Consider the following 27,121-nt stretch of genomic DNA (forward strand, 5'->3'; position numbering starts at 1 on the left):
CCTTTTGGAAGGGAGAGAGGGTAGGCGAAACAGGGAAAATGGAACCCTAAGCCTCTATCTGTAAGTCTTTCTTTACTCTGTAAACTCTTTGGATGAACAACTAAAAGGCGGGAAACCCATTGCAGGTCCTTTGTGGCACAGGAGTGGGGAAATTAGCTCTTAGCATGTTATGCCATGGAAAAGTTAACACGGAAGCCCTTACCCAGTGTAGTAAATTCAGAATGTTGAGTACGCATACTCATGTTCTCTGTTTTATTACATATAGTTAAATATAGTAAAGGATATGTGTTATTAAAAGTATTTGTGTACCATACTGGTTTTATGCAGAAAAATACCTTTACAAAGCTGAAAATTAAAATGTAATTAACACTTTTACCTTTAGAAATGTCAGCAATTGTTTGTGACTGGATTTGTTTGTTTCAGCTTTAGTTATTGCATTGCAGGAAACTATTGGAAAGTTTTTCCAAGCCGACATTGCAGAAAATGCTTTGGTAGGTAGCTTTTTAATACTGTTGGTTTCTAATCTTGTGATGTGTTTTCTCGTATTTTATTTCTTTATTTTTATTTCCTTCAAACTAGCTTTCTTTTCTGACACAAGAAAAGGAACTAATACAGGAAATATCAAGAACAAAGGAAAAATCACCCCTAGTCCTACCATTCAGAAGCAACCATTGGTGGCACTTGGTCTCCACATTTGCAGACATATAACTGTCCCCGCCCCGACAACACACAGCTGTGTATGAACATTACTATACTAATATTCCATGTTATTTACAGCACATCATTTTTTTTGTCAGTGAATTTATACATATGTGTGTCGTATATCATCTTTTTAAATGGCTACATGGTATTCTAATATATGAATACTCCATAGTTTATTTAGCTAAACTTTCTATTGAAGGGCAGTTACATTTCTAGTTTCTCAATAACCAACACTGCAGTGAAAATCCTTATGTGAAGCCACATTGTATGTTTGATTTATTTTTTCTCTGGGTATAAATTCCTGGTAGCGGAATTTATGGATTCATTTTGATGTTCATTTAAAAATTTTTTGACATACATCTTCAGACTGCCCTTAGAAAGACTGAACAATGACGAAGATACTTTTTACTACTTCGCTTTGGCAACGCTGGGCCAGCCTTTTCATCTGGGTCAGTCTGACAGCTGCTGATATCTTTTGACTATTGGTATTTCTTGTGAATTTTGTAAATAATTTTGTGACATGCCTGCACCTTGTCCTCTTTAGCTATCATGTGTTTTTATTCTAGGTGATTTGTAAGAGCTTGGTTTTTAGGGATATTAATCCTTCATTGTATGTGTTGTAAATATTTTCCTCAGTTGTTTACATTGTTTATTGATTTGTATTAATAGAAGTTTTTAATTAGTTTATCATCAAATATATCAGTCTTTTCCTTTACAGTTTCTGGCTTTTGAATTATGTTTACCTAGGCTTTTTCATCTAAGGGTAAAATGTCCAGTCCACCCCATTTTCATCTAGTACTTCAGTTGTTTCACTAAAACTTTCAGACTTCTTTTTTTTTTTTCCTGAGACAGTCTTGTACTGTTGTCCAGGCTGGAGTGTAGTGGTGCGATCTCAGCTCACTGCAACCTCCGCCTCCCGGGTTCAAGCAATTCTCCTGCCTCAGCCTCCCGAGTAGCTGAGATTACAGGTGTGTGCCACCACGTCCAGCTAATTTTTGTATTTTTAGTAGAGACGTGGTTTCACCATGTTGGCCAGGCTGGTCTCGAACTCCTGACTTTCAGTGACCTGCCCGCCTTGGCATCCCAAAGTGCTGGGATTATAGGTGTGAGCCACCACGCCCAGCCAAACTTCTAGCTTTCTGAGATTTGTTTTGGTGTGAGGTTGGTATCCTGTTTATGTTGTTTCAACTAGTTAGCCATTTTTTCTGGCTGATATTAAGCATTTAAGAAATGCTTTTTGGGTGCCTTCTCTGTGCCACCTTTGGGAATGGGGGTAGAAACTGCCAAGTAAATATAACATTGACTTCAATTTAACAAACAGTGATTGTGTTAGTAATTGAGATTCTACATAAATGTGATTTTGATCTTTTATTTTCTTACCATTAGAAAAATTCCTTAGAAACAGAAATACCTACTGTCAGTGTTTTAGCTGATGAAGAATTCCTTCCCTTCAGAGAAAATACATTTGACCTGGTGGTTAGCAGTTTAAGGTTGGTAATCCACTTTTTAAAAACCGTATGTTATAAATAGATCATTCATGCCGTAAAGTTTTGCTATGAGGCCAGGAGCGGTGGCTCACACCTGTAATCCTAGCACTTTGGGAGGCCGAGGCAGGCAGATCACTTGAGGTCAGGAGTTTGAAACCAGCCTTGCCAACATGTTGAAACCCTGTCTCTACTAAAAATACAAAAAGGTAGCTGGGCGTGGTGGCATGTGCCTGTAATCCCAGCTACTTGGGAGGCTGAGGCAGGAGAATTGCTTGAACCCGGGAGGCGGAGGTGAGCCGAGATTGTGCCACCACACTCCAGCCTGGGTGACTGAGCAAGACTCTGTCTCAAAAAAGAAAAAAAAAATGTTTTGCTATGACAAGGTAAAGCATATAGATAATGGAATACATTCTTAATACTTTTTTAAAAACCACAAACCAGTTATCTTGGTTTATAAACTATGCGATTTCTCTAGTAAAGAAATATTCTGTGCTCTCTGGTAGCGATAATATGATATAGTGCCTCAACTTCTTTTTTTTTTCCCCCCCAACTTTCCACAACTTACTAAAGTTCATCTGTGATAGAAGGTTTTTCTCCCCAGTGCATCTTAATATTTTGGAATTGCTCTTGTTGGGAGCAGGAGTTTGAAAGAGCATATTGGCTCCTGTATTCAGATGTTAGAGCAATTCCAAAATAATAAGTTACATTGGGGAGAAAACCCTTCTATCACAGATGAGTTTAGCAAGTTGTGGAAAGTTGGGGAAAAAAAAAGTTGAGGCACTATATCATATTATCTCCACCAGAGCGCATAGAATATACTCTTTCAAACTCCTGCTCCCAACAATCATAAACTCATTCTGGCAAATGTAGGACAGCTAGTTTTCCTTTAGCCTTAATTCTTCTGGCCAGGTACAGTGGCTCACGCCAGTAATCCCAACACTTTGGGAGGCTGCAGTAAGAGGATTGCTTGAACCCAGAGACCAGCCTGGGCAACATAATGAAATGCCATCTCTACAAAAAATTTAAAAATTAGCTGGGCAAGGTGGCACACGCCTGTAGTCCCAGCTACTTGGGAGGCTGAGGCAGGAGGATCACTTGAGCCTGGGAAGTTGAGGCTGCAGTGAGCCATGATCATGCCACTGCACTCTAGCATGGGTGACAGAGCAAGACCCTGTCTCAAAATAATAATTCTGTACCAGAATGTAGTTCTCAAGATTACTCTTTTCCCTTTATGTTTTCTACTATCTTCCTCCACATATGTTACACAAACATGTATTGCAAGTATATATCAAATAGGTTATAGGAATACAAGGCACTGAGCCAGATTTTTGGGTGAATACAAAAATGAATTAGGGATCCTGTCCTCAAATAACTCAGTCTAACAGAGAAAAAATATCTTTGTGGTATCTTATTTCTCCTGTCAAATAGATTTTCTTTCAGAAGTTCAACAGGCTCTCCACGTCCAGTTCAACTCTTTTGATAGCTGTTTTTAGGGTGACCAGTCATCAAGGTGTGCCCAGGACTTTGCCACTTTTGGCCTGAAAGTCTTATGTTCTGGGAAAGCTGGTCACCCTTGATGTTTTCTTTCGTGAGTGTGTAATTCCTTCCCTGGTTTTTTAGATGTGCTGAACAAAGTCAGAAAACTACTCACATTCTGTCATGAAATGAAAAATATGCAGAGCCTTGGTCTATAAAGAACCCTGGGCAGGGAGTCAGAACCTGAGTTTTTATGTTAGCTCATCTGCTTGCTATTTGCAGGTGACTAATTCTGTTGCTTTCTGTTTTCCCATAAGTACGATAGAGTTTATAATATGAGCTCTTTAGTTTTTAAAGTATCTAATACTTGTCGAAAAGCATTAGGAAAGATAAATATGAGCTTAACACAGTATGGTTTGAAATGGACATTCAATTCTGTCCTGGAACTCAGCATAAGGGGAGGCAGTTCTACCAGAAAAATGTGACCATACTCTAAGGAGACTGAGAATATGACTGTCGCTGTCACACATGACTACACTCTAGGTGAGAGTAGAGCCAAAAGAAAATTCAAGGGCCGGGCGTGGTGGCTCACGACTGTAATCCCAGCACTTTGGGAGGCCGAGGCAGGCAGATCACTTGAGGCCAGGAGTTCAAGACCAACCTGGGCTACATGGTGAAACCCTGTCTTTACTAAAAATACAAAAATTAGCCGGGTGTCATGGCACATGCCTGTAATTCCAGCTGCTCGAGAGGCTGAGGCATGAGAATTGCTTGAATCTGGGAGGCGGAGGTTGCAGTGAGTCAAGATCGTGCCACTGCACTCCAGCCTGGGCAACAGCAAGACTCTGTCTCAAAAAAAGAAAAAATTTAAGAGATTAAGTTTCAGTGTATACAGCTCTGGTTTTTGTTTGTTTTTATCACCTTAAAAAATGGATGTACCACACACCTACTAGAATGGCCAAAATCCAGGACACTGACAACACTAAATGCTGGCAAGGATGTGGAGTTCATTATTGGTGGGAATGCAAAGTGGTACAGGTACTTTGCAAGACAGTTTGGTTGTTTCCTACAAAACTAAACATACTCTTACCGTACGATCCAGTGATTGCATGCTCCTTGGTGTTTACCCAAAGGAGATGAAAACTTATGTCCACGCAAAAACCTGCACACAAATGTTTATAGTAGCTTTATTCATAATTGCCAAAATTCGGAAGCAGCCAAGATGTCCTTCACTAGGTGAATGGATAAACTTTGTTATATCCAAACAACAGAATATTATTCAGCACTAAAAAGAAACTGTCAAGCCATTAAAATACATGGAGGAAACTTAAATGTGTATTACTGAATGACAGAAGCTAATCTGAAAAGGCTACATAGTGTATAATTCCAACTGTGACAATCTGGAAAAAGCAAACTCTGGAGACAGTGAAAAAGATTGGTGATTGCCAGGGGTTGTACGGGGGAAGGATGAATAGGTGGAGCACAGAGGATTTTTAGGGCAGTAAAGCTACTCTATGATACTATTATAATATTGGATATATGACATTATACATTTGTCCAAACCCTTAGAATATACAACACCAAGAGTGAACCCTAATGTAAACTATGGACTTGGGGGATAATCACGTATCAGTATAGGTTCATCAGTTGTAACAAATGTACACTCTGGAGATATTGATAATGGGGGAGGCTGTGCATGTGTGGGAATAGGAGTATGTACAAAAATCTCTGGGTTTTCCTCTTAATTTTGCTGTAAACCTAAAACCGCTCCAAAAAATAATTAAAAATAAAGTCTTAAAAATTGATTTTTTCAAAAATGGGATATTATTGGAAAACTCACAGAATCAAACTTTTGATGAGTTATACTGTTTGCCTTGAAAAAATTTAGATCTGCAGATAATTTTTTTTCTAAGAAAGTCTGACTTAGAATAATACTATATTTCTGTAGCTTAATTGATTTAACTGATGAGCTTCTTTGAGCATTTTTACTACTTTTTGCAAATAAGGTCTCAGAATAGCACTGTTTAGATAAAATGCCTAAGTAGGAATGACTTTTACATAATTCAGCGATGAATAATTAGAAAATAATCATATCAGATTCTTTCAGTTAAGCAAAGTGATATATTGACATGGGGAATTTTCTGGTGTGACACAAGGAAGGTTTTCCCCTAGGAATATTTATAATTTTAAAACCTGTATGAAAACAATCAGTGGATTTGGATATGCAGTTTTAAACTTCAAAATTAACACCTTTTTATGGCTTATCATTAACCTGGTGATAATTTTACTAATTAATTGTGCCAGTTAAGCTAAAACAAATCTGTATTCTCATATTTTAGTTTGCATTGGGTGAATGACCTTCCTAGAGCACTTGAACAGGTAAGAAAACTTATGTTCATTCAACTATCTTGTGTTATTTTCTTTATTATTAGAAACCTACAGATGTTTCTATTTTCACAAACTATTTACTTGTAGGTCTGACAGTTGGGAAAGGAATTGGTGAAATCATCTGGTGCCATTTGGCATATTAGTAGTACATTGGGCAACTCTCCTTTCCCTGAGAATTTAAGAAATCTAATTGTAGAGGAAAGTTTTAAATATTTACGAAAAGTTTAGGAACTGTGCAAAATAATATTGAAATCATAAGACATTCTCTATGTAGATTTCTTCTTACCCTTAGTTGCCTATAAACTTTTTGCGAGTAGGAACCTACTTATTTATATTTGTGTTTTCTCCATGCCTTATACTCAGAGAGTGCTAGGTAAATTTTTATCGATTGACACTTATCAATAGACAGGTGAGAGGCAGGTAAAAAGTATGTGTTCAAAGGAGAGAACAAGATCCCTGTGGCTTGACGTGGCCTAGAAAAGCTTCAAGAGGAAAGTACTTGAGCAGGGCCTTAGAGGGTAGGTAAAGTTTGGATTGGGAAGGCATTCTAAGAAGGCAGAATCACAGGATAGGTGGAGAGGCACAAGAGCCTCATCAGCATTAAGGAACAAAAAGGAAACCTGTTTAGGGGACCAATATAGTGCTGGGAAGTGAGGTGTGATGTATTGGGACAGTATTTAGGAGTATTTGAGTGTCAGGTTGAGGAATTTGGAGTTTATGCAATTCAGAGCCACTGGAGCACTTTGAAGAGGAAAATGACATCATTACAAAGCTGGTGGGCAAAATAATAATGGCCATATCTGAACATGTATGATTTTCCAATTACTGTGCTCTGTTTTATATTTGTGTTAAATAGCTATGCGAGATATATTTATTTTGCTGATTAGAAACTGATGCCTGGGCTGGGCGTGGTGGCTCATGCCTGTAATCCCAGTACTTTCAGAGGCTGAGGTGGTTGGATCACCTGAGGTTAGGAGTTCGAGACCAGCCTGGCCAACATGGTGAAACCCCACCTCTACTAAAAATACAAAAATTAGCCAGGCATGTGGCAGGTGCTTGTAATCCCAGCTACTTGGGAGGCTGAGGCAGGAGATTCTCTTGAACACGGGAGGCAGAGGTTGCAGTGAGCTGAGATCACGCCATTGCACTCCAGCCTAGGCGACAGAGTGAGACTCTGTCTCAAAAAAAAAAAAAAAAAGAAACTGATGCCTGGAGCTGTTGGTTAAATTGAAGGGAGACTGTTTCAGTGGTCCAAGAATGAGATAAACTAAACCTAGGTGGTAACAATAGGAGTTAAAAGGAAGAGTATTTAGGACTCTACAAAGAAAGAATCAACAGTCTGGTGACTGATTAGATCTGAAGATCAAAGGGAGGAGGCAAAGCTCACTTTCAAGTTTTTGAGTCTGGATTAGTAGGGGAAAGAATGTTAATGATCAGATAAATGGGATAGAAAATGGCAATAGAAATATGGCAGTTGGAAAGGAGAATTGATTTGATAAATAGATGTTTTCCTTGTAGGGGTGGAGGGAGCAGGGATGGCGAGTATGCTGAGAGACAAATGTCCAGGGAACAGGCAGTTGAAGATGACTTTAGACTTCTGAGAAGATGGCCAAGCTGAAGTTAGAGATTGGAAAGTGGTCATTGTGAAATCATGGAAGTTGATAAGCCGTCTGAGGGAGGGGGGAGCTGCAGAATTCTGAGGACTAAGTCTTAGGTATTTGGTTTAGTAGAGTTTGATGACAAGAGGAGGAAGCAACACTAAAGGTGAAGAAGGGAAGGAACCAAAGCTTTTACAAATTATTTACTTAATACTTCTTTTAATTGCTTCATGATATATTAAATATAAATTTAAGACGGTACTTTTATTAGAAGAGCCTACTGTGATTTGGATTCTGGTTTACTTCAGAATTTACCTTTTCCTGTAATGGACCTCATTGCTGAGAATAGTCAATCAAACTAGTTACAGCTTGTAGTCTGAGAGTGAGCAAAATCTGTGATTCTGGAATTGTCTCTGGCCATTATTTTCTTTAAGTTACTAATTAGAAATTGGTTTTGTTTTAAAGCTGGAAAATAAATTGATTACTTCTCTTTAAAGAAAACTAATATGTTACTAGGTTAACGCTGTGAATCAAGATTTCTCTGTAGCTTTTTCTGCATAATAAGGCACCCCAACTTGATGGCTTAAAACAACAACTATGTAGCCCATGATTTTGTGGGTTGGCAGTTGGGGCTGGATTTGGTTAGGAAATCTGGGTCTGGCTTGGCTCATCCATGTGTCTGTGATCAGCTGCCAGATCGTCTGGGAGCTAGCTGGTTTGGAGGGCCTCGGTGCACACAGCTGGCTGATCTCTGCTCTACATCTCTCCTCCTCCACTAGGCTAGCTCAGGCTTGTTCACACATTGTGGCTGGGCTGGGCTCCAAGAGAGCAGGTGGAAGCATGCAACACATTTGAGACCTAGACTTGGAACTGGCACATTGTCACTTCCACTGCATTCTTTTGGCCAAAGTGAGTCACAAGGCCAGCCAAGATTCAAGGGGAGGGGAAATAGACTCCCTATCTTGATGAAAGTTGTTAGAAAACGACATTTCAGAGGCCACAGATACAGGGAGGTTTGTGATTTTTGCAGCCTACCCCAATTAAATTTTTTTTTCTCTTTCAGCATTTTTCTGATTAGAAAACTAAGTTATATACCTATTAGAAAACTTGAAAACATACAACATATTTTTATAGGCATTAATATTAGTGAATGTACAGTTGTCTTTCCAAGTATATTATGCATCATGATTTTCTGACAGTTGGTTTCATTAGATGTTATTTGTTAAATTATGTGATTATTAATTTGGCAGAATAAGAATGGCTGTCATAAAATGTTAATTTAGACACTGTATATTTATTTTTTAACATTTATATATGTAAAAATTTGAATCATTTTGTTTTCTTGTATTTATTACAGATTCATTATATTTTAAAACCAGATGGAGTGTTTATCGGTGCAATGTTTGGAGGTGACACACTCTATGAACTTCGGTGTTCCTTACAGTTAGCGGAAACGGAAAGAGAAGGAGGATTTTCTCCACACATTTCTCCTTTCACTGCTGTCAATGACCTGGGACATCTGCTTGGGAGAGCTGGCTTTAATACTCTGACTGTGGTAACTATCAAGTTTGATTAACCCATTACTTACACAGTTCAAAAAAGAACTTCTTTTCATTTTAAAGATAGAAAACTGTATGTGTTCATGGTTTCATGGCACTCTTTCTCTCCCATTTTTTTTCTTTTTTTAAGGGAAAAGCTCTGATTGACAATGTTTAGTTTGTATAACACATCTTAATTGACACAAGGTAGGAATGTATAATTTTTTACTGTTTGTTACCTAAAAAAGTAGCTCAAAAAATGTATCATAGTTAACAAGACAAATTTCTAAACGTACAACTCCATTAGAATCTTCAAATCCATTATTAGGTGTAAAAAGGGCCTTAGAGTATTCTAGATGATAGGAAGAAAAAGGGATAAGTAGGGGAACCTGTAATATTACCACCAATAACTACCCCTAAACAGTGCCGTATGAAGCAGAAATGAGAGAATGTGTGTTCTCAAGGCCTAGGGTGAGATCAAGGCTAAAGAAGATAGGACAGGGTGCTGTACTCCATTAGGGCTAGAGAAATCTCGAAAGAAGACCCATAGGCAGTCAGTGAGTAATAAGCATGAAGTCAGCATGGTACAGTGACGGGGTAGGACAATAGGACTTTGTTCTCCAACAGGAGTAACTTGGATCCTTACCCTATTTCTTTACTAGATAGGGAAATTTGAGTAACTTACCTTTTTGAGCATTTATTTCTTTTAAAAATGCAAATGTGTGGCTGGGTGCGGTGGCTCACGCCTGTAAACCCAGCACTTTGGGAGGCCGAGGCAAGTGGATCATCTGAGATCAGGAGTTTGAAACCAACTTGGCCAACGTAGTGAAACCTCATCTCTACTAAAAATACAAAAAATCAGCGAATCGTGGTGGTGCATGCCTGTAATCTCAGCTACTTGGGAGGCTGAGGCAGGCGAATTGCTTGAACCTGGGAGGTGGAGGTTGCAGTGAGCTAAGATCACGCCATTGCACTCCAGCCTGGGCAACAAGAGTGAAACTCCCATCTCAAAAAACAAACAAACAAAAAAAAGCAAATGTTACTCACCTCAGGTGGCTATTAGTATTTAAAGAGATAAAGGGTGTGAAGTACCAGGACCATGGTAGATGCTCAGCTTACATTAGCTCCTGCCTTCCTCTTTCCCCATCACTCTACTGGTAGCATTTTTCTAGAACTGGGCTTCCAAGAGACAGCCATCTGGAGAGAATGATTGCCCTCTTCTTCCTCCCTCCACTAATAGTCTTTCTAAAGGATGTCATTACTGTCTTCATAGATCAGTCCAGTAGACTTACTATGAATTTCCGAACCCCTCAGGCCTAGAAACATCCCTAAACCTGATTAGTGGAAATAGGAATTTCTTGATGAAGAAAGCATCTTGCTACATAATTAGAGATGATAAGCTTAAACACTAAAATCGCTGTTTGGCATGATTTTGTGTGAATATATTCATGAAATCAACCGACCAAAAATAGATTGTGACATATCCTTCCTTGTTTTGATAGAAGCAAGGGGCATGGGCAAGCAGGGCCCCTGATGTTGGAAAGGAGCCTCCAGGGAGGGAAGAATTAACAGGCTGGAGGACTAGGCTGGGAACGGAAGAGAATCCCTAAGGCGTCACACCTGTGACAAGTGTTGACCTTTTGTTAACTTCTAAATGGCCTGAGTCTATCGAAACTGCATTCTGAGAGGTTGCGCAGCTAGAAAGCAGAAAACTGCTTCACATAAGTGCTCTACTTTGTAATGAAAATAAACACTATTAATACAGGCAAATTGTACACTGAAGGGTCATTGTATTTATATTTGTAATTGTATAAGTAACACATAAATATATTTTGGTTGAAACTATTAAGTTATACAGATAAAGCAAAATCTATCATTCCCCCTTAATCCTAAAAATGCTTAGCTCTCTCTTGAGAGTAGGAGTTCTCAAAATTTTGGTCTCAGGACCCCACTATGCACTGAAAAATTATTAAGAAACTTTTAAAGGGCTTTTGTATAGTGAATTAACATCTGTCAGTATTCACTATATTAGACATTAAAACTGAATTTGTTTTAGTATTCATTTAAAGCTAACAATAATATACCTATTACTTGTTAACATAAATGACCCTTTTTAATAAAAAAGAACTATATTTTCTTTTAATTTTTTTTTTTTTTTGGAGACAATTTTACTCTGCCACCCAGGCTGGAGTGCAATGGTGCCATCTCGGCCACCACAACCTCCGCCTCCCAGGTTCAAGTGATTCCCCTGCCTCAGCCTCCCGAGCAGCTGGGATTACAGGCACATGCCACCACGCCCCATTAATTTTTGTATTTTTAGTAGAGATGGGGTTTCACCATGTTGGCCAGTCTGATCTCGAACTCTTGACCTCAAGTGATCCGCCCACCTCAGCCTCCCAAAGTGCTGGGATTACAGGCGTGAGCCGCTGTGCCTGACCATATTTTCTAAAACAAAAATAATTGAAAGGGAAGAATGACATTGCTTCACATTTTTGCCAGTTAATGTGCACCTTAGTAACAGAGTTAGATTCTCATGTCTGTTTCTGCATTCAAGTCTCTTGCTATACCATGTGTCATGTCATGTTGCCTCTAAAATAACCCATTGTAGAATAAGAGGTAAGAAGCCAAATAGTATCTTAGTATTATTATGAAAATAATTTTGACTTTGTGGATCCCCAAAAAAGTCCTAGGGACCCCAGGACTTTCCAAACCACACCTGGAGAACTACTGTCCTAGAGGTAGCTACTATTAGCAGTTTAGTGTGTAACCTTCCAGACTTTTTTTTAACAAGAACTACTTTACTATATATAGACAGTCATATGTATTCATACATTTCTGAAACTTTTTTTATTAACAGTATATATATTTCTAATATACTGTTAATAGTTTTCTAAATTGGTATGGATATATTTGCACTCCTTCTTAATTTCCGCATATTATTTCCTAGTTTGAATGTACCACAGTTTTACTTATTTACCTGTGAATGACCTTTAGGTTTGTTCTGATTTTTTGCCAGTAGTAGCAATGCTGCAGTGAATATCCTTCTATACAAATTCATTTATGTATTCAGTCTTGCAACAAACATTTACTGAGTACCTTCTATGTGTCCGGCACTATCCTAGGTACTTCAAATATAGCAGTGAACAAAACAGAAATCCCTGCGTGGTGTTTTTGGGTTTATAGCAGGCCTGTTGGTAAACTTTAGACAGTTCAGTAATACTGGGATGTTGTACACAAAATTTGTGGTGGTGGTGTTCATAAATGGAGGAAAGAACCCATGGTTTTCATCAGATCTTGAGAGAGCTAATATAACTAAAAATAGATTAGGAACCAGTGATTTAAAGCCTTTTCGATAATATTTATTTTACTTATAATATGGAAAAAATTTCCTTTACAGTCTACCCTCTTGAGAATTGTCTCCTATATTGCTGTGTCACCAACCTATTATTGAGATGAAAAAAGAATCTCCGGGAATGTAAAGCCTCTAAAAAGCATAGGAGGTGTTAGGGCTGGGATGGTGTGGAGACGTCTGGTGCACATTTTCATGAGGTGATGTTAAAAAATTTATATGAGGTCATACAGGTTAGTCAGCAATATTACAGGACTCAAAAGTTATTGCCCATTAGGAAAAAAAATGGGATTTCTGCTAATCACCAGAAGAAAGTTAAATTATGTGAACTATACATGGTTTTCTGTGGTTATAAAGAATGAGTTTTAGAAAGATTTCTACTAAAAATGTTTAACCAGATGTTAAAATGTTTAAAAGCCTACATTTCTATTAATTGGGAAATATAATTCAGAATACTATCCATATTCTCTAAAAATGAGCCTAATGACTCATACTTTAATATAATATAAAAATATTGGTATAGAATCTTCTTTAGTTTATACAATTAGAGTTGCTGATTTAATAAAAAAGTTATAAGAATGTCTTCTTGAATCATTACATTTATCCTGTGAGGCATGCATACAGTTTTGTTTCTGAAGTGCTGTATTAATATTGTGTCCTGGCCAGGCACAGTTGTTCACTCCCATAATCTCAGCACTTTGGGAGGCCTAGGTCAGAGAATCACCTCAGCCTGGGATTTCAAGACCAGCCTGGGCAACATAGGGAGACCCCGTCTCTACAAAAAAAAATTTTTTAATTAGCTGGGCCTGCCTGTAGTCCCAGCTACTCGGGAGGCTGAGGTGGAAGGATTGAGCCTGGGACATTGAGGCTGCAGTGAGCCATGATCTCACCACTGCACTCCAGCCTGTGTGACAGAGCAAGATCCTGTCTCCAAAAAAAAAATAATAATATGTGTTCTAATTCATTTTCTAAAAATTCCCATCCAAAAAAGCTTTTGTATAATCAGCTATACAGGTTTATGTTGCATACATTAGATATATTACTTTTACACTACAATGGATTTTTATTTTTAAAGTGAAATCAAGTCAAATTAGTATCATATCGTTGTATTTACGTCTTAATGTTGTATTTTCATCTTAATGAATTATTTTCAGAGAATGAGCATTCTAAGTAAAGCTGATTTCCTTTTTAGAATTGAACTACCAGACTAGTACTTTAAGAGAATGGTGCAAGGCCTGGCACGGCGGCTCACGCCTCTAATCCTAACACTTTGGGAGGCCGAAGCAGGCAGATCACGAGGTCAGGAGATCAAGACCATCTTGACTAACACAGTGAAACCCCATCTCTACTGAAAATACAAAAAAATTAGCTGGACGTGGTGGCACGTGCCTGTAGTCCCAGCTACTTGGGAGGCTGAGGCAGGAGAATAGCTTGAACCTGGGAGGCAGGTTGCTGTGAGCCGAGATCGCACCACTGCACTCCAGCCTGGGCGCTGGGTGGCAAAGTGAGACTCCGTCTCAAAAATAAAAAAAAAAATGGTGCAGATATGGTCCCCTTTTAATTTAAATAAGGCCTTCAACAAAGCTGTTGTGGCATTCTTTTGATTGAGGTGGAGATAGTGCTTTTAGTTGGTTTCACTGAAGAATTGTTTTCAAAGGATATTGCTTAATGGCTAGATAACAGCCTGGAAAGAATTTTGTTTTTAATCTTAGGATCTCCTCTTAAAAAGAGCTTGTTAATATGGAAAAGTATATGGATGATGAATGTTCATGGTCTCACTACCTAGAGGTCTCATTAAAAAGCATACACAACCTGATACATGTATATGTTTTTTAAAAGAAGAATAATGTAAATATAGAGAGAATGATACAGTGGGGTATAAAGTGAAACGAAGTCTCCTCCTCCTGACTTCTCCCTCTGTTGCCCAGGCTAGAGTGCAGTGGCGAGATCTCTGCTTACGGCAACCTCTGCCTCCCAGGTTCAAGGGATTCTCATGCCTCTGCCTCCCAAATAGCTGGGACCACAGGCGTGTGCCATCACACCCAGCTATTTTTTATTTTTATTTTTTTTTTGAGATGGAGTCTCACTCTTTCGCCCAGGTTGGAGTGCCGTGGCATGATCTCGGCTCACTGCAACCTCTGCCTCCCGGGTTCAAGCAATTATGCTGCCTCAGGCTCCTGAGTAGCTGGGACTACAGGTGCCAACCACCACGCCTGGTTAATTTTTTGTATTTTTAGTAGAGATGGGGTTTCAACATGTTAGCCAGAATGGTCTCGATCTCCTGACCTCATGATCTGCCTGCCTCGGCCTGTCCCTCCTCTGACTTCTCAAACCCTGGTCCATTTCCCCAAAGATTGTTAGCTGTGTCTTAGACATCATTTCAGATCAATTTTTTTTCATAGACCCATAGAATACACTTATGTCATTTAAACTTACTTATGTAATATTACATGCACTCTTTTGCTTTTTTTTTTTTTTCCAGTCAATAACATATCTCGGAGATTTTTTTCCTACAGACATGTATCTACCTTATTTTTTGAGAACTGTACAGTATTTTATAGAATACATATTCTTTAATTTGTTTAACCAGTCTTCTATTAATGATATTTAGATTTATTTTAGGCTAGTTTCCAGCCAGGCGCCATGGCCCATGCTTGGAATCCCAGCACTTTGGGAGGCTGAGGCTGGTGGATCACGAGGTCAGGAGATCGAGACCAGCCTGGCTAACACAGTGAAAGCCCGTCTCTACTAAAAATACAAAAAAAAAATATTAGCTGGGCACGGTGGCGGGCGCCTGTAATCCCAGCTACTCGGGAGGCTGAGGCACAAGAATCACTTGAGCCCAGGAGGCAGAGGCTGCAATGAGCGGAGATCACACCACTGCACTCCAGCCTGGGCAACACAGCAAGAATCTGTCTTAAAAAAAAAAAAAAGATTTATTTTAGGCTGGTTTCCAATAAGGACAAACCCCTACTTTTAGTGCCTAACAATAAAATTTTATCACATCACAGCTGCATGCTGGTGGGACAGCCCATCTCCATCTTGTAGCTGTCCATCTGGCCCTGTGTTCTATAAGATCACCACAGCAAAAGAGATGGCCTAGAAAAGGCTGTAGCTCTTAACTGTCTTGCCCCTCCTTTCTTTGGCCAAAAGAAATATGTGTTTGAGATTGGGAAGTGTCAAGGAGCACCTGGATATTTGGAGAACATCAGTGGTCTCTGCCACTGTACCAACAGTAAAGTCTTGTATCAAGCTTCAAAAAGAAGAGGAAGTCATTACCCAATTGTTCATTTGAGAAACAAACTCCACATGTATCAGCAATGTGCTCATTTCCTAAACAAGCCTATTGGCTGCATTACTAGATGTAGAATGAAATATTTTGATTCTAGGTGCCCCATTTTAAGAAAGGTTGATATTGACACTATCCAGGGACATGTAGTCAGAACATGTAAGGATCTACAGATTTTTGTGTCCTGAAGGTTTTTCAAAGACTTGGAGGAGAGGGCGATGGTTTATAGGGTACAGAATACTCTTATTCTGTGTGGTTCCCAAGGAGAGAACTAGAACCAATAACGGAGTTTTAGGATGATTTCTCTCACAATGGAGGATATTTAATCAGCAATTAGAGACTTTCATAAATCAAACATAAGCCAGATAACATCTATGAAAATATTGTAAATATTTTTTGCTTAGCATGGGAGATTGGTCTGGGTAATCTCTGTGGCCTCTTTTTAAATCTGGAATTTTGTATCATGAATGTCAAATGAATATTTCTTTTTCTTTTTAAATAGGACACTGATGAAATTCAAGTTAACTATCCTGGAATGTTTGAATTGATGGAAGATTTACAAGGTAAGGCACTTTAAAGAATTTTTAGACTCCATTGGGAAAGGTAGGCCAAAAAAAAAAGAATTTTTAGACTCCATTTGAGAGAAACATTTTGAGAGCCAGCTCTTTGGCAGGCACTGGGCAAAGCACTAGGGATCCATTGTTGAGGAGAAAGCAGACTGTCTTCATGGAGCTTCTGATATAAAATGGAGGAGGCAGGCACCAGGCAGCTGTCACAGAGATAAGTGTTAAATTAGAATTGTGGTCAGTCCTATGAAGTAGAGGCATATAGGGCTATGGCTGTTTGTAAAAAGATGGCGGGACTTTTTTTTTGAAGGGTGCACTTGAGGATGATAGAACACATTGGTGACTTCCTTCAGCCATGCTTGGCAGCTGAGATACAGGCTCAAGAAGGAAAGTAGTTGGGTTGGTTTAGAAGTAGAGTTTTGTCAGGGGGAAATGTCCCAGTGTGGGAGACTCAAAAAGAAGTCTTATCTGAGGAAGTAGCAATTGAGCTGTGCTCTAAAAAAATGGAGATGAATTAGCTAGGTAGACAGAGTAGGCAAGTGAATCTGAGGCAAGGAGAACAGCATACGCAAAGGCCCTCCTGTGAGAATGAACATAGCAAGAACTGAAAGAAGGGCATTTTGGCTGGTGTTCAGGGAGTTAGAAGGAGAGAGTTAAGTGATGACCTTGGTGCGTCAACATGAGTCACAGATCAAATGCAGAAGTACTTTATAGGCCTTGTTAAAATTGTTTGCCCTTATCTTAAAATGCCCCTTGAGGCATCTTAGAGAGGTAACAGTATCAGACTTGGATTTTGAAAGGAGTAGATTGGCAGATAAACTAGTCACGAGATTAATTTCAGTAAAGCTTGCTGAGAGATGATGGTAGTTTGTACTAAGGTGGTGGCAATGGAGATGAAGAGAAGCAGATTCAGCCCAGAGATGTTTAGGAGGTAAATTTTGCAGTTCCTGCTGGTGGATTGGATGTGGGCAGATGAAGGAGAAAGACATTTGAAGCTTAATTGCTGAGTTTCTAGCTCACATAGAGAGGTGGTGTCCTTCATTAATAGAGGAAACAATAGAAGAATACCAGGTGTGGGCAGGTACAGCCCTTGAGTTTACATTTGGATACATTGGGTTTGAAGTGCTTTTGAAATACCTAAGAGGTTATGTCAAGTAGGCAGTTGAGTATGTGGGTAGGTAGCTCAGAGGAAGCTACTGGCTTGGTTAAAAGGTTGGGAGTCAGTTGTGAATAGGTGGCATTCAAAGCATTTGCCTAGGATAAGAACATGGAGTGAGCAGACAAAGTGGCTTGGTACTGAGGCTTTAACAGGTGGGTAGATGATGTCTGGGCCTACAAGGAGACTGAGAAGGAGTAGCCAGCAAGGTGTTCTGGAAAAACACCAGAAAAGTGTAGAATTGCCTGAACCAAAGGAAAGAAAGAGTGTTTCAAAACAAAGAGAGCACTTAGCAGCATTAAAAGCAAACTATGAACTGAAAAGGAAGTCCACTAGATTTAGGAACAAGACGGTTATTGGGGACCCTGGTGAGAGCTCTTTTGTTGGAGTGAGGAGAGTAGAAGGCGGGGAGTAGGTTGAGGAGTAAGTGGAAAGTGAGAAACTGGAGATAGCAGATATGTGCTGTTCTTTCAAGAAGTCTGGTGGTGAAGAAGAGGTGAAGGTTGGAAAGGTTACAGGTGTCAGAAAAGAGGAGAGGAATAGAAGTTGAGATTAGGTGTTTTTTTTTTTTTTTCTAAGACTTGAATTTATTTAACTGCTGACTAGAAGAATCTAAGTGCTTTCCTAGAAGAGGTGACTCTAGAAGAGAGAGAAAAGATAATTGATGATGACAGGTGTCTGAGAAGGTGGGAAGGGTGCAATACAAAGGCCAGTGGAGGGGTTGACCTTGCTAAGGGGAGAGGCAAAGTTATAGCAGGAAGGGAGAAGAGGTAGCACCAAAGGATGTAGGTGTTTATGTTTGAAAACAAGAAGTTCCCATCTTGTGGGTCTATCTTTTTTTGTCAGACAGGAAGTAATATATGCTAAGAATGAAAGGGTGAGAGTTTTGAGAAGTGAATGGAACCATTTGAAATAGTCATTATAGGGAATGAGAAGGTGAACTGACTATCAACGGGAGGTGGCAGCTCAGGACCAGGCACAAAAATCAGATAGTTGAGTTAGTTTGGGTTGGGGGTTTGCTAGTTAAAAATGACAAAAAGACAAAGGTAAAAGATAATTCTAGGAGTATAATTGAAATAATAGGTTAAAGAATCTTAGCTGGAAGAAAAGGGAAGTGGGAACAAGAAAGAGTGAGCTGATAAATTGGGAGGAAGAAGAGGAGCTGTGCACAGGTGATTCCAATGCGGTCAGGGAATGGTCATGGTTGATGTTCCTAAACACACTCGAGGGACAGGAGGGTATGGTCAGAAAATGAGATGTTTGATGATTTTGGAAGTAAAGCAGTTACAAGTGATAACTTGGTCTGGGATGTGTCTCAGGTATCAAGGCAGAGGTGGTGTGATGGAGTGGTTGATTAGGGATGAGATTTTAAAATCTTAACTTGCTGATTATTAACATGAAGTCACCCAGGATGGTGGCAGTACTGGGAGTGTAGAGGAAAACTCAGCCAAGTGCCAAACCTTTCAGTGAATGAGGGGAGTGACTAGCCTGATGTCAGACAGCAAGCAGGAGTTAGGAGGAGATAACAGCCTTCTGGTGTGGGGCCTCAGCAGGGTGAAGGTGTTTAATAGGGTAGGGAAGTAATCGCCTGGAAGAGGCTTCAAGGAGTAAGAAGGACACAGACTAAACTCTGAAAGAGATTGGATATGCAAAAATAAACTCTTATTACTTGAAAGGGATGCTGGAGAAGCAATTTCCTCAAAAGAGAGATTCAACTTGCCTCCTTTGTGGGAATTTGTGAGGTGGTTCTTTTACATATATAGACTAACGTCAAAAATAGTTTTGATGAATGGGGGAAGCTAGAGGGGTTAAAGGTATATTCTGTGAATCCAGAACTACACTTACCTAGGGAAGCCTTCATCTGGATCCTGAAAAATTGTAAGATGATTTAAAGAAAGAGGATTATACAAATAGGTATCTAATCTTTACTTACAGATTTATAGTCTTTTGTGAGCATTGTTGTACTTGCTTCCTTAAGTTATGAGTGAGAAAAATTAGGGCCAAAGAGAATAGTTGCCTGTCAAGTGGCAGAATCAGCTGCCAAACTCATGCTCTGCCCTGGCACTGTCTGAACTGACCGTGTTCCTTCTTGTGTTGCCCATCTGTAACAAGGTTCATTTGACCTATCTTGCAGCCTCCTCTGAGTGTGGAGGTTCTGTCACTCTGCAAACGGAAAAATGCGTAGCTGAAATCTTATCATTGTCGTCAGTTTTCATTCATTAATAGAGGGATTGGCAGCCCATAGCATGCATGGCCAAGATGACAGAGGATCAAAAATAAGTCACACACACCCCTTCCCCAGCACTACCGCAAGGCCTTACCTGATGTAATCAAGGAGCCACTTTATCCAAAGGCTTGAGAGATGATGGTGGGCTGATGATTTATCACTTGGGCTCTAATGATAAAAATATTATTCAAATACAGCATTTATTTTTGTTCTGCTGTAGAATCTGTGTTCATGATTCATTTCAAGAAAGAAAAATACTAGAAATTAGACCTATCCTTTGGAAAAGGTTACTTCCCACTGATTTTAACATATGAACAGCGCTTAACTCTGTGCTCAGTGCAATTCTCTGAGGTTTTTCTAATACCCTAATTTTACTGGTGAGCAAATTGAGGCATCGAGAAGTTAAGTATCTTGTCCATGGTCACATTGAATCTGTAGTTACAATTTGAATTCAGAGTCCTATGCTGCATATTTGATATGTATGTGGTTCTTTAAATTCAGGTTAACATGTATATTCAGTGAACTGTATTAATCTTAAAGGTACAGCTGCTTGTATTTTAACCACCATCCTGAACAAAATATTGAACATTTTCAGTCTCTCAGAAGGTAGCCTTGTGCTCCTTCCAAATTGATAACTCCCTCTTTTCCTAAAGGTTTCTTGTTTGTTTTTCAGATGGAGTCTCACTCTGTCGCCTAGGCTAGAGTGCAGTGGCACGATCTTGGCTCACTGTAACCTCTGCCTCCTGGGTTCAAGTAATTCTCCTGCTTCAGCCTCCCAAGTAGCTAGGATTACAGGCATGTGCCACCACACCTGGCTGATTTTTGTATTTTTAGTAGAGACAGGGTTTCACCGTGTTGGCCAGGCTGGTCTCGAACTCCTGACCTCAGATGATCCACCCACCTTGGCCTCCCAAAGTGCCGAGATTACAGGTGTGAGTCTCCTAAAGGTTTTAAATAGACCATATATTTTCAGGAACTATGGCCTAATACTTTCAGATGCTTTCCTAGTGCTTCTTTTTTTTAACTAACATCTGTTACAGAAATCAGATGTCTTAGTTTTTGATACATCTTATCCTTAGGAATATTAAGAAGAATTATTTACACTTATAAAATGATATTTAACAAAATAGATATAATCATTAATAGGTTGGTTTTATATATCTTCACTTAGCGTTTATTGAGCATCTACCCATGTGCCAACCACTGAGCCAATGGTGGAAATACATAGTTCCTGATCTCAGGGAGCTTATATTGTACTAGGGAAGAAGAACACAAAGATAGAGACAGACTCATACATTCAATTGTAAAATGAAATCATTTATAATAAAGTACAAGGAGAAACACAGGAGGAAAAGGCCCTAAATCTGCTTAGGGGGTCAGGAATGCTTTTGCAAAAGAGGCAGCACCTAAGCGAAAATGAGTTTGCCCGGAGAAGGAAAGGTGGGTTGAGGTTTAGGGGAGCTAACATTGCATCCACATGGAGGTAGAATAGGATATGCACATCCTTCACTCTCCTGATTAAGGAATGGTACCACAATCCAGTATTCCTTGAGTATGTAGAACGGGGAGATGATGGGAAATAAAAAGGATCAGAGGCGTCTAGATTTTTTTCAGATTAGCATTGTAATGTCTTGGAAGAATTTTGCATAGGGGAGAGAAAATGAGATAGATTTGTGTGTGTTAGAAAGCTCACCTTCCAGCATTGTTTATGAGGCATAGTTTATGAGGAAGGGAAGACTACAGCTAACATGGTTAATCTGTTTTTTTTTTTTTTTTTAATGAATGAGGAAACCCAGGCAGAAGTTAAGTAACTTGTCCCAAATGATATAATTAGTGAGTGGTAGAGCCAGGGTTTAAACCTAATCGAACAGCCTGATTTGTTATTCTGAAATCTTAGCCATTCTGCCCTGGAAAAAGTCAGAGGCAGATGAGATGGGAAGAAGCATAGTCAGGATGTGATGGAGGCAGGGAGACCATGGGCAACTTTCAGGTGTGCTGTTCTGCTGACTAGAAGATCATGTTACTTCCAAATTTGTTTCTGGTATTTTACATTTGTGGTATATTTTTTTTCTTAATGGTTGTGGTGCGTCTCATTTAAGCCGGTATTATTAATTCACAGAAAAAAAGTCCAGAATGTTGACCTAATTTTACAAAACAAGCTGCATATCAGCTGATGAATGCATGAGAAATTTTCAAGGCTTTCACAGTGGTCTTAAGGTAAGTTCAGTTATTTTTTTAAACAATACTCAGTATTGTTTTTAGTAAACCGTAATAAATTAGGTTTATTTTTAATAAGCAGTTGAACTTCACCTTAAAAACACTGTGAGAGTCTTAAACAGTTAACCTACTAGCCAAATTTTTCTGTTACCTCAAAGCCCAGAGTGAGTCGGAAGTCCCAAAGTTTCAGTTTTTCCCAGGTGGTCTTCAGTAGAGGTCCCCATGATGCATTGGGAGCTGTTACTCTTTTGTAGATGGCAAAACTGGAATTCGATAGAGGTTGAATGCCTTTGCCCCAGGTTATATAAGAGTTAAAACTGGGAGTGTGATCCCAAAGTCCAGATTCTTTCCACCACCCTCACACTGCTTCCGCAAGAACGGAGTTTCAGTGTGGCAGTGTGAGTGGCTTGTGAGGGAAGGTTGGAGTGCTGCGCAGTTACCCCCTGTGCTCTGCAGTAGTGATCTTGAACTTCTGTATGGCTGATGTAGGTCAGACCTTCAGAGAGTGTTATGCCTACTAATCTTAATTAGTATATCCTAATACTGATTGTTTAGAAGGCATTTTAGAATTTCTAGTGCATCACATGTTTATGTCTAAAAAATTAAATCTATTTTCTACTGGTGTTGTCTGTAACTAATGCATAATTAAGCCATAGCAGCGAGAAGTTGAGCAGAAATGAAAGCACCATACCTGAGCAACAGACTCTTCAATGTGAGACCCAGTTTACCTCTGGTCACTTGATATGGTTAAAATGTGAGCACTAGAAGCCTTTACGAAGCATCTAGTTGTTTCACTTTAAAGACCACAGATGATTGGCCCAAGGTCACCCAGCTGCTTCATGACACTTAAGAATATGATCCACCTTTTTCTTGATGATAATTAACCTACTAGTTTGTGTCTGTTGATCTTCATGAATTGGGGCTGTTATGCTTACAGGATTTTAGTAGCAGAGATTCATTATTTTAGAGAATAGTAGAAATCTTTTGAGATTGAAGAGAAGAAAAAGGTTTAGGTGCAGCTCATTTGTTGATTGTTTTTAATAAGACCATTGAAAATGTGGTAGATTGTTATTTTTAAACTGTGAAAGAATACTGATACTAGTAAGTTTATTCATTTCTTGATTTGTGAAAGTAGAAAAACAAAACTAAGAAACTAACATTTGATCATGTGTAAAGTTTAATATAGAGAATACATATGAAGGATTTTTATTTCTAAAATTCTTTTAATTTTGCAGACTGGCTTAAAATGTGCTCAAAGTAAATTTAAGTATTTGTATAAAGAAAAATCAAATATCCAACATTAATCTTAAATGAACAATAGAATAATGCTTAACCTAGCTTTTTTTCACCATCAACTTGAAGGAAGTCTAAAAATTTTAAAACATTGAGAAGTGCTTCTAAAAGAATGCACATAATTCTTTCCTAATGTGGGATTAGTAAAAAGCAGTAAAATATTGTAAATCTGAGAACACATAGTAGCTTTGGTACTATCTAATGAGTTGCAAAGCCATCTTCCAAGTTTCACAGTCATACTTGCATTATGGCTTAGGAGTGAGGCATTGTTGCACTGACCTGTCCTCCTCCAAAGAGCGGCTAAAAGCATGAGATGTGACATCCTTGGTAAAGTTCTTGCCAACTGCTGACAACTCACCTGGGGTGGCAGTCATCTGGCTTTTGCCCAGCGGGCTTACTTTAGACCATTGCTGGCAAGTAAAGCATTGTGGAGCTGCCTCCTGAAATTTCACTTGCCTGTCTTAATATTCAAAAAGTTTCAAGTAGTTTCACTTTAGAGTCACTAAGAAACCTAGTTATAATCTGAAAGTGAAATGAGATTTAGGTTTACATGACCCTTAGAGAATGAGGACAGGTATACTGTTAGATGAGATGGGATTAAGTCTGTGGTATTGAGCTGTTCAGGGTGTTTGCTGTATTATCTCAAACTACCTGTAGTGTGTTTGTAGGTATGGGTGAGAGTAACTGTTCTTGGAATAGAAAAGCCCTGCTGCATCGAGACACAATGCTGGCAGCTGCGGCGGTGTACAGAGGTAAGGGGTGACCACTCTTTCACCTGCCTCACCAAGGCACTTGTGCTGTATCATGTTGATTCCCTTCACGTTGCCAATGCATTTTCCATTCCCACTAAGGCTCCCTCAGACTTCTTGTCCTTCCTCTCAAAACACAGATCCTGTAGCTTTTTCCAGACAGCCTTTACTATTTCCTTACCCTCAGTGTTAAGAATTTTTCATGTAAGGTGTTCTCAGAATCTTGCAAGTATCCTTGTACCCATTTCTTTTTGAAGAACATGACATTTATTGAGCAGAAATTGTTTCCTACTTGCATTTTTTCGGACTTTAACCATGATTGTCTTTTTAGAAATGTACAGAAATGAAGATGGTTCAGTACCTGCCACATATCAGATCTATTACATGATAGGATGGAAATATCATGAGTCACAGGTAACATTACTAAGATGGATCACTTTTCTTAGTGGGTTCGTGTTCAGATTATTGTTTACTAACTTGGGGGAAGTGGTAATGTAAGACAGCATTAAGGGCTTTAATTGGGGCTGTGTATTATCTATCTATTTCTCATATCTTTAATCTTTATTATTTTCAGGCAAGACCAGCTGAAAGAGGCTCCGCAACTGTGTCATTTGGAGAGCTAGGAAAAATAAACAACCTTATGCCACAGGGGAATAAATCACAATAAATATTTATTCAATGTTAATGTCGTCCAGAATTTTCATCAGAGATGGATAACTTTCACATCTAAAATTATTATATTTTGAAGCAAGAAGCACTCTAAGCTATTTACTAATAGACTTTTCATATAATTAGGAAAACCTAATATCACATCTATAGTAACCATTTCAGTTTCATATTGCTTCTGTTTTCATAAGGATACTGCTGAGTGTCTTTGCAGATTCAGCCTAAAAGCAAAGAAAATATTTCCCTAAAATATTTGCAAATAATGTTCACATATGTAAATGCCTGGGAAAATAGTACTCATGCTGACCTTTTGTACCTTTTTCTCCTGCTTTGATCTTTTGTTACTTCTGTGAGAGGACCACAGCCATGAATATGAGAGGAGGAACAAGTTTGTCGGTTCTTTAGAGTTCTGGCTCGTTTAGATTGAAAACACAGACTTTTTATAATTACTATTGTAAGGTACTTAAGCCAGAATTGTATTTGTCATACTGTTTTCTTTGCCTTGAAGAGGAACAGATGAATATGCACCTTCTCCAGAGTTATGTGGTTTTAGAATTTAGAAGAGCATGTATCTTTATTAAATCCCTCCTCAACTCTTTTTTTTTAAAGCATCTGAATTTAACCTAATTTCTTTTTTATCTCCATGGTGTGGGTGGGACCACCATGGTTTTACACCCCACCCTACCTTAGGAAGAAGAAAACATTTTAAAGAATAACAGAAGTAGAATCACATGTAACAGTCTCTGCACAGTCATGATGAGTTTATTGTTAGGCTTGCCTTTGTAATTTCAGGGCTTAAGCACTGTTATCCTAATCCAAGTTCACAGTGCTGTTGTTGTCGACAAGAGTTCAAAATCATTTGGAAATAATCAAGCTTAGACAGCTTAGGATAGGTGAGAAGAACATAGAGGAAGCAAGGAGAAGGCTGAGAAGCAAGCAGGAGTGAGTGCTAAGTGTGTTGTTTCCAGTTAGCTGTTTGCTGTCTTTTCCATTTAACCAGGGCACTGCCCCAGCCTCATCTTCAGCCTTCAGTGATCTATAATAGCATTTCCTTCTGTCTCCTCTCAGTCTCTCTTCCGCCTTCCTTCCCTCCTTTACTGTATTAGCAGCAAGCTCTCCATGGGTCGGGGCTGTGTGTTAGCCTGTACATAGCACATGGTGCTTTGCACATAGTAGATAATTCAGTTACATTTTGAACTAATTATATAACAAACTTGCCCTTTGAAAGACTAAGTTATAGTTAAAAACCAAGATTTGTAGGAGAAAAAGAAATTATTGTTCCCTTCAGTTGGAAAAATCATCGATATTTGAAACTGGGATACGCTTGGTAGCTTTTTGTTTTAACACAAAGTAAACCTGTGAAGTAGAATTTGGCGTTTTGTTTTTTGGGTTTTTTTTTTTTTTAGCTTAATTTTCAGAACTTGAAGAGGGAGAACAACAACAAAAAACAAACTGGCGCATGCCTGTAGTCCCAGCTCCTTGGGAGGCTGAGGCAGGCAGGAGTTCAAGGCTGCAGTGAGCTGTCTGTGCCATGGCACTCCAACCTGGGCAAAAGAGGAGACCTCGTCTTAAGAAAAATCCACCAAAAACCCTGTGTTTTAAAGTGGAAACTGATGATGGAGGAATGGGTAAATTCCAGGGGTCTATATTTCCAAAAGGACATGTGTTTTTGTGCACTAATACTTGTTTTTGAAGAACACATCTCAAAGTGTTAAGTGGCTGTTGCTGAGGAAGGGGACTGAGGAACTGGGTGTGTCTGTGTTATTCTGTTTGAATGTCTGTCAGGGGTATAGAAACTAGGAGGGAGACTTGTACTTTTCACTTTTTAAACTTCCTGTAAAATTTGAATTTTCCAAGCAAGATATTACTTTTGCTTATTTAATGTCAACGGAATTATATGTGGATGGTGGGGTGGGGCTACGGATTACTCTACCCTGGCTATCCCAAAAAAAGCTCCATTTGTTTAAAAAAATTAAGTAAATAAAACACAGCTAATTGAGGACCCTTATTGTTTAATGTGAGTGATTGTAGTGAAAACACTTATTTTAGTGTGTACTAACACTAGTGAAATTATTTTTGTAGTTAAATCTGCTGGAAGTGTGCTATTAAGCTTTTATTGTTTGGAGCCCTCAGGAAACTGATTTTTCTGAATAACCACATTTTCCAAATGATTAAGAGCTCATGCTTTTAAGCAATGAAACTTTTTAAAAGTCTTTGTCAAAAATTTTTCATAAATGTTACGTTCTTAAATGGTATATGATGATAAATAATCATCTTTTTTGTTGTCGTCGTTTTTTTTTTTTTTTTTTTTTTGAGACGGAGTCTCGCTCTGTCTCCAGGCTGGAGTACAGTGGCGCAATCTCGGCTCACTGTAGCCTCCGCTTCCTGGGTTCAAGCGATTCTCCCTGCCTCAGCTTCCT

General features: G+C 39.0%; 1 protein-coding gene across 6 annotated transcripts in view; it reads left to right on the forward strand.

Annotated features, from left to right (window-relative positions):
- The window catches only part of NDUFAF5 (NADH:ubiquinone oxidoreductase complex assembly factor 5), a 34,493-nt gene extending 7,790 nt beyond the window's left edge, over positions 1-26,703 (forward strand). The window contains exons 4-11 of one of the 6 annotated variants that reach the window (XR_008516786.2): positions 444-491; positions 2,089-2,192; positions 6,005-6,044; positions 9,009-9,206; positions 16,330-16,390; positions 21,896-21,993; positions 23,955-24,038; positions 24,367-24,447. Coding sequence is in view for 3 of the 6 variants with exons in the window: in NM_001131975.1 (NP_001125447.1) it covers positions 444-491; positions 2,089-2,192; positions 6,005-6,044; positions 9,009-9,206; positions 16,330-16,390; positions 23,955-24,038; positions 24,367-24,449; positions 24,610-24,702 (711 nt within the window). In the remaining 3 variants the exon portion in view is untranslated. 6 annotated transcript variants of the gene reach the window in all.
- Positions 26,704-27,121: the final 418 nt, after the last annotated feature.

The sequence above is a fragment of the Pongo abelii genome, chromosome 21 (assembly GCF_028885655.2).
Source record: "Pongo abelii isolate AG06213 chromosome 21, NHGRI_mPonAbe1-v2.0_pri, whole genome shotgun sequence".
Classification (NCBI taxonomy): domain Eukaryota; kingdom Metazoa; phylum Chordata; class Mammalia; order Primates; family Hominidae; genus Pongo; species Pongo abelii.